This window comes from Diadema antillarum, unplaced genomic scaffold, assembly GCF_040938485.1.
Source record: "Diadema antillarum isolate AM-2024a unplaced genomic scaffold, OU_Dant_1.0 seq00000049_RagTag, whole genome shotgun sequence".
In the NCBI taxonomy this organism is placed as follows: Eukaryota; Metazoa; Echinodermata; class Echinoidea; order Diadematoida; family Diadematidae; genus Diadema; species Diadema antillarum.
Genome location: NW_027271158.1, coordinates 1,519,710 through 1,528,100, shown reverse-complemented (window position 1 = coordinate 1,528,100; position 8,391 = coordinate 1,519,710). Strand labels below are relative to the sequence as shown.

The following is an 8,391-nucleotide window of genomic DNA, read 5'->3' as shown; positions in this document are numbered from 1 at the left end:
TTATCTATGTTGTCACATGTTTTGTCCATCTGGTGTGGTTAAGATGTGCCAGTATTCTTGCAGTCAGCGCAATCTGTCAGCTAATTTTGCTGTCAATACCTTTGTCAGTAGAGTGAACTCCTGGTATAACAAACTCCTCAAGATCAGTGAAAGTACTTGTTTTTTTATTTCAGGATCTTTGTATATTGGGGTTTGAAAAGCAATAGATTTTAAAGGATCTATGAACTTAAGGTGAGAAAATTATTTTGTCATACAGAGAGGTTGATATATCAGTACATTGTATTCATTTGTAACAAGAGTCAACTGTAACTATCTTTCCGACTTTACATGATGTACAAAACATGTACATGTAGTCACATTTTTTTGATGAGAAAATAAAATGTATATTGTATTTGTATTGTTTGTATTTATCAATGTGTGATTAGGTATTTCTGTGTGTGGTTCATTGTCATAATGTTTGTATTGAGAGAAATTAATTGATCAAATCAAAACTTTGTGAAGGGTGTTACCCATTGCAAAGTTTTAGTTTGGAGTAGATGAAGTTGAATAATGTTTGAACTCTAATGAAAAGAAAAGTAAAATTGTAAACAGAATGGATGCAAAGACAATCCAGAAAACCATGTTGAAAGTTGGGATGGTTGAACTTGGAGAAAAGTTATGTCTTTACAGTGCATTTTTTTTCAAAGGAGTTTGGGGCAACGTTGATTTGCTAGGAGATAATTCTGACTGTGGGACCAGGGACCTGGTAAAATGAAGAAACTAGAAATGTCGCTATGGCGACTGGTATGCCTCCGCCATAATGCATGATTCTCCTAATAGGTCTATAGTACATGTGGACAATGTGTGATTACTTTAACTTCGACTTTGACCCTTTCATAAGTTTACGCACTTGAGTAATTGTCAAGGTATAAATTGTATGGAGAAAAAGTGCAATTTCTGTATTGAACAGTAAATTGTTATCATTTTCATCTGGCCTTTGATTCATAAGAGAATCAATGTCAGGCAGAACATACATAAATATGTACTAAGTTTAAAGATAACTTGAGCCACTTCCGAGATATGGAGAAAGAAGTAAGTTCAGCACTTTCACTTGATCTTTGACCTTTTGACCTTTGACCTTCTTGGCAAAAAAAAGAAGAAAATCCCAGAGAATCTCTAGTGGGTTATACATGCATACATCAAGTTTTTAAAAAAATATTCATTGCATAAATATAAGGAAAATAGTAAAATTTTGAAGTATTGCCCTTGACCTTTGACCCCTGACCTTTGACCACATGAACCCCAAATTCCCTAGATAACCACTGCCAGTCAGTACATGCATATATACTTTGTTCCATAAAGATACCTTGAACAATTTCCAAGATACAGAGAAAAAAGTGCAATTTTAACATTTTACTTGACCTTTTGACCTTTGACCTTTTGACCTCATGACCCCAAACTTTCACCAGAGAATCTTAATTGGGTAATACATGTATACACTAAGTTTCAAGAAAATATCTTCAGGCATTGCATAGATATGGGGGAAAAAGTGAAATTTTAAGCATTTGACCTTTGACCTTTTGACCTTTGACCTTCAGCATGTGCACCCAAAAGTTGATAGGCACAACTTCACCTCCTAATACACATACATGCCAAGTTTCATTAGGATACCTCAAAAGGTTTTGGTAGTTACCCTGTCCACAAAATTCATTACGGACGGACGGAAGGAAGGACGGACGGACGGAAGGACGGACGGACGGACGGACGGAAGGACGGACGGACGGACGGACGGAAGGACGGACAGACGGACGGACGGACGGACGGACGGACGGACAACCCGAAAACATAATGCCTCCGGCACCACTTCGTGGCGGAGGCATAAAAAGTGAAAAACATATTTAGCATTGGCCATGTCACTAATCAAAATACAGGACAAAAAGACATTTCAGACAAACAAACTTTGACACATAGTATATAAAGTTATATTGTATTTACAAGGACAGGTTTTAAAGTTCAGTTCACTTTCTCAGATGACAGCAGGGTATCTATTCATCTATTCGCTTCAATACAGTCCCACCTCTCCTATCTGGCTTCCCTCTTTCCGGATCTCTGTATTATTCGGATGCAGTCTCGCTGTGATTTTTTTTTTCCAATCTAATAATAACTGGGAAAAGGGAGGTTCAAAACTCAGACAAATTCCTGCACAAACTCACATGAATTACATATACATGTAGTATTCCCTAGACCAACCAGACGCCGTGTACAGCGACAGAGCTGTGCATACTTAATTATTCCCGACATAGAATTAACGTACATTCTCATTAAATTTTTATCTAAATAACATGCATTTACACATTCATTACCCCCAAATCACAGCAAGAACGGGGACAGACAAATTTTCAATAAATCAGGGCATGGTACAGGCAATCGTTCATTGAACAAATTATCAGAAAATTCTGAATGGAGACCAGCTGACGAGGATGTGACATGTGCAAGCAAAATTGATACATGCACATGAAGCTACCATTTGGTAGGCAGCTGCATGTATTAAACATTGAGTCTCCCACATCAGGCCAAATCCCTTATCCAGATGAGCAACATGTCCAGATAGGAGAGGTCAGACTGTACATGAATAGGATTTGCCAACTCATATCATGGCAGTGAAGCATGGTGATAACATTTGTCACATATACAGTACACATACACATATTCATCTGTACACATAGACTCTATCAATATTTATATACAGTATATCATATCCCACATATCAAATGTGTTATCAAAATCTGCTGTCAGTGTGCGACTCCTGGCATTTGTTTAAAGGGAAAGTTTCCCCAAATGTATATACATTGTAGAACACATCAGTGAAGTTTGAGGAAAATCAGACAATCCATTAAAAAGTTACAAATTTTTAAATCTTGGTGCCATCAACGATAGATATGAAGACTACAAGAGTTCACGATGTCACTGCAGAACAACGATACACAGAAAACAGAGTTCCATAGAATTTCAATTTCTTTGATAAGTGGCCTATTCCTTCATCTTGTAACGGGCACATGTTTAGGGTAGTATCATTCCCTGCTGCATTTTGAAAGAGGCTAGTCAATACTTGTGTATACATGTAGTGTATATTGACATCTCTTTATAGATTCTTTGCAGTGTTGTCACAGATTGTTGTAGGCTTCTCATCCAGCAATGGCAGCACCAAAACTTCAAAAATGTATAAATGTAAAAGGGATTGTTCAAATTTCCTCAAGCTTCACTGATGAGTTCTAATATTGATGCACTGAATCCACACTTATACTTGGAGAAACCTCCCCTTTAAGGACCTGATGCAACTTTTCTCCCAATACCGAGACACATCTACACTGTATTTCTTTATCTCAAAGACACACTGATTTTTACAAAGGGACTCTTTGTTACTATCAAACTTCTTCAAAGGTATGCTACCCGGCCTCCTCCCATACATTATCTCCACAGAGTAAGTAAACTTGCACATTAAAAGGTCTTGTTAATATTGAGCTTCACTTACAATACCCTATCAAACAAACAAACGATACTTAGCTGTCTTTTTTAGTATTTTGAAAAGCGAATGTGTCCTATGACTGAAATAAAATATAAACATATCACTAGATACACAATTTTGCTGTAAAAGTGCAAATTTATAATGCTGTCTGACATGGCAAAATAACATTTATGGAATCTTATTTGCATTTGACAAAAATTAGATGTTGGTGCAATATTTATCAAAAAGAAGGAAATGTCTATAAGTACAGTAAACCTTGTATAAATTGACATGCATGAGACTGGAGAAAATCTGTTGACCTAAAATTAACAAATACACCTGTACGTGTGTACAGTAAAAGAAAGGAAAAATTCCAGACTTTAACATGGCGTTGACTTGTGCATACGTTGACATTGCAATGTCAATTTACATGAGATTTACTGCACTTGCTTTACTAATCAGATGGTTCAATCCCGACACAGTCAAAAGACATGCCAAACCCATGAATTTCTCAGGCATAGATGTGGGTTCCTGTAACACTTTAAATGTTTCACACATTTATTTTCAGTGATGTTTGGGGATTAACAATCTTGGATGGTGTCTAGATTAAATGAATTGCAACAGAATAAATGATACAACAGGAGGTTATGGCTTCAACCAACCTTTGGGCAATTTTGTGAGTGAGCCTTCAACAGGAATGGATGAAAGCTCATAAACAAAATTGCTTAGGTTTGGTAGAAGCTGTAAATTCCTGTTGTATTTTTATCCCGAACAGATAAAAGTTTTCAGAGCAAGTGATGGGTATGCATCTCGACTGCTGATAAATTAGAGGCACCTTCATACCAGTCTGATATCTTTCATACAGAACATTTTCACTGCATCAGTGACTGTTGAAACTTGCAATCCCGTAAAAAGTTATGAAAGGACTTCTCGCATAAAGGACGCCCACATCAGAGCTATGAAATGAGGCAAACTTCCAGTCATGGACTATGGCAACACGACAATGATAAGAATGACAATGATTGTTCACATGGTATCGCTCAGAAGGTGACTGTGTCCATGATGAGGATTTTTGTGTCGATGAGATCTTTCAGCCAGCGTTCCCTGAATCTTGACAGGCCGGGTTGGTGGACAAGTCGGTTGGTCTCAAATACATAGTATACAGAGACAGTAGATGTCTGCAAAGGGGGAAGATCACATGATTCTTTCAGTGCAAAACCAAATCATTTCAATTCCTAAAGAAAAAAAAAAAGAATGCATATCATCGCTGGGGTGACATGGCCTTGTATCTCAAATTTTGGTGAATCAGTTAAGTGATGTCTTGTCAAAATCCCAGCTATGTCAAAAGGAAAGGCTATCCCATTTGATGTAGTGCTTTGGCTGCCATGATCTTTTTTTTTTTTTTTTTTTTGTTGCTCTTCTGAACATCTGACATATTTGAGATACAAGGTCGTATCACCCCAAGGACGATAGGTATCTTTGAGACATGAATAAGAATTATTTCATAGAAGCACTATGTTGCATCTACCTGGGAAGGATTATTACAGTCGAGCAAAAGAATGACACAAAAAAAATCAACACATATTGAGCAACACAAATGAAACATGTAGAGATATAAAAGAGATGCGAGACTGTGAGACAAACTACTGTACAATGTATCCAAATTTCAATATCCCTGGGAAAACTCTCTCCAAATGGCAAAAATTTGTCAGAGACTATCATAAAACTATATAGGAATAAATAAAGATGCATTTGGAAGTAGTTGAAACACATTTCAAAAGATGATGTGCATCATCATGCAACTGATATGTACATTTTGCAGGATGGTTGATAATAAACATGCAATTCACTGTGTGTGGCACAGATATGATGCAGCTGTCATGAAGTGAAGTAAGAAAGTTGCAATAGTGCTACATTTTAATCATGATAACCTCTGGCTTAATCTACTGTATTTGTATATGATTAATTTCCTTTGTTGGTGGGAGGCAATCGTACTTGAGGATATCCTCGTGCAGCAAACTGATTGATTTCATCCCACTTGTCTAGCGTGTCACATTCTGACCCCAGGCAAGAGTTATCCAAGGAATCCCAACTTCACCATAAGAAATCAGGTTTGATCTATCGCTGTTTCTTACCTTGGGTTTGATCTTGGACACCTCAATGGTGAAATACACACATGCTGTTGCACGGGGAATGGGTTTCCTGCGAGTTGGGACGCTCCATCGGACCTGGTAGCGGTATTTCTTGGAGTACTGGTCATCCTCTTCCCGTAGGAAGTCAATGCAGTAGAGCCAGCTTTGGTCATACTCCCAGGTCTGTAATGTAAACCATAGCACACATGCATTGTCATGGAGGAAAAACATCTGGAATACTGATAATTGCATCTGTGAACTGTTATACATCTGTATAAACAGTGGTAACAATGATGATAACATTGATAATTATGACAGAAATAAAGGTTTAGAATGGCAGCTCATTCTCAAACAGCACATTTTGTAACTGAGAGGAAATGTCAATCTGCTTAAAATCAAGCTGTTGAGAACAAAATGATGAGAACAAAACACTTCATCAAGTTGGATCATGACCAGCTCTGCCCATTGTGAATAGAACTGAATGAGATGCTCCTGGTGTGATAAACTTTCAAAGAAACAAACAATTTTCAGATTTGTCATCCAAATACATTTTTTGGTACTATCCATTCAGGTTTTGAAAGTTCTCACCGGTGAAAGTCCCAGAATCTTGTAAAAAATGCTCAATTATGAAATTTTGTGTAACTAGTAAGTTGTAATTATGAATTCAAGTCTATATGTAAGGACTTTGCCTGTTATTGCATGTCACACATACAATGTGTATCCTCTACAAAAATTAGCACTTACTACCTTTTAAAACACAGCACAGAAACCAATAATGGGTTGATATGATTTACCTAAGAGAGAGAGAGAGAGAGAGAAAGAGGACATGATGAGAATATGGTAAACAGACTCACCTTCACAAATTCATCAATCTTCTTCTTGCCTACATCAACTGTGAAATCTTCAATGGAAATCCATTCAATGTTTGGAATCTCATAGTCCTCAGTCTCTCGAAACAGCAGACTGTCATATGTTTTCACTGATGAGACGGGCCGACTGAAAACTTCTGTTGTGTCACCAAGATCCGTCACAATCCTTTTACGTGCATTGTCAATGACACGGTCCACAAGGGCATGTGCCTGTAACTCCAATTCTGTAGTCGTCATACCTGAGTGACTTGTCCTAGACAAAATAGAAATTGTAAAAAATCAATGGCATTTTCCAATTGAGATCAAAGATCCTACTTAGGATCTTTGCTGCAATTATCTCTTGGATAAAAATGTTTTTGTATATGCCAATTCAATGATATTCATGAGCTAAAAATCAATACTGGATTTTAATGCAGTTATAACTAAGCACAAAATGAACAAATATCATGATTTACACAAGAGCCACCCTCTGATGAGTACTGTAAAAGTGGAAATTTTCGCGGTGTTGAAATTTTCGCGCATTTCGCGCAATCAGAAACTAGCGCGAAAATAAAAGCATGCAAATATTTTTGCTTGCCACATATTCCTGTGCGTGATGTCTCGATTCCGCGGAATTAAAAACAAGTGAAACTCTTCTTACCCAGCCAAGCGCAAAAAAATAGTTGCGAGAAGGTATCCACTTTTGCAGTAGTACTATGACTAGACTCTGCATAAGATTAGAACTTGGAGCTTGAAGAAAATAAACCTTTTCCACTTTTGTTCATCATTTTGTGGTTACTGCAGCATGCTGCTATTAATTGGTAATAATCGCAAACTATAACTAGTGATGGGCAATATGTCAATCTTACTAATTCAATTACTGGCTGCTGCAGTTTCAGATGGTGGTAAGATCACAAATCAAGATAGATTATTTTCATATGCAGCCTTTCACCAGCAAACACAATGTCAATGAAAACCACTCGGTTATAATAAATTATCCAAAATTTACGACATATGATAATTAAAGCAACTCTACATCACTTAAATGACAAAAAACATGACTATAAAATAGGAAAGTATGGACCAATTAACATGTAATAGCAGTACCTCAGATCCTCTAGGCCTGGAGTAACTTCACAGATCTAAATTCATCCCATTCCTATCCGTGCCACTGCGACCGTACTTAACTTTCCAACTACAGTTGAACCTCTCTTATCCGGCCTCCCTTTATCCGGATCTCTCTATTATACGGACGCAATCTCGCCGTGATTTTTTGTTAAATAATTACGGGAAGAAAGGGGGATTCCCAACTCCTTGAGAACTCCTACACAGACACACATGAATTACATATACTTGATACATTTCTTAATAGTTATTTAGGTAAATAATCCCAAGAATTTATAAAAGAAAATGATTTCATTCTTGCAAACACGAACCTCTATTTTGGGGTCTGTTACTGAGTGTAACAATGAAAAGGTTGCAGTATACACATTACTACATGTGGTATTACAATGGGCTACTGTACATGTGTATGTATATTATGTACATGTATAAAGCATTGAGTCTCCCGTATCCGGCCAAATCCCTTATCCGGATGAGCCCCGGTCCCGACTTGTCCGGATACGAGAGGTTCAACTGTACTACAATGACTAGAGTAAAATATCCCGTTTGCGGCAGTTTAAGCATTGTAGTACAGTTTTTCCAACTTGTAAACAAATCAGGCAAATTATTTTCAACCATTTCATATATCATAGACAAGATTATTCATTAACGCAATGGTTTTCATGAAAGAAATTTACCATTGACCAACGCAGTTTTCATGATTTACGAGGGCAAAACCCGGCACAATTTTCGCCGATTAAGGGCGATATGCGACGTAGTATTTCTGCTTGCGGCACGATGTACAATCCCTATGCAATACGCGCGT

The 8,391-nt window shown here is 37.3% G+C and overlaps 1 protein-coding gene across 1 annotated transcript; it reads right to left on the bottom strand.

The window, feature by feature from the left end:
* Positions 1 to 4,504: 4,504 nt before the first annotated feature.
* LOC139725570 (A-kinase anchor protein 14-like) lies at positions 4,505 to 6,722 on the bottom strand. The gene is made up of 3 exons (XM_071636660.1): positions 6,471 to 6,722; positions 5,620 to 5,799; positions 4,505 to 4,662 (listed from the first exon to the last, which is right to left on the bottom strand). The coding sequence occupies exons 1-3, from the start codon at positions 6,720 to 6,722 to the stop codon at positions 4,525 to 4,527; spliced, it is 570 nt and encodes a 189-aa protein (XP_071492761.1). The 3' UTR covers positions 4,505 to 4,524.
* Positions 6,723 to 8,391: the final 1,669 nt, after the last annotated feature.

Coding starts and splice junctions, on each gene's coding strand:
- LOC139725570 (XM_071636660.1), bottom strand. CDS start 6,722: ATGACGACTACAGAATTGGAGTTACAGGCACATGCCCTTGTGGACCGT. Junction 5,800..6,470: donor AGATTGATGAATTTGTGAAG/GTGAGTCTGTTT, acceptor TTTACATTACAG/ACCTGGGAGTATGACCAAAG. Junction 4,663..5,619: donor TGTCCAAGATCAAACCCAAG/GTAAGAAACAGC, acceptor CCCCCTTTGCAG/ACATCTACTGTCTCTGTATA.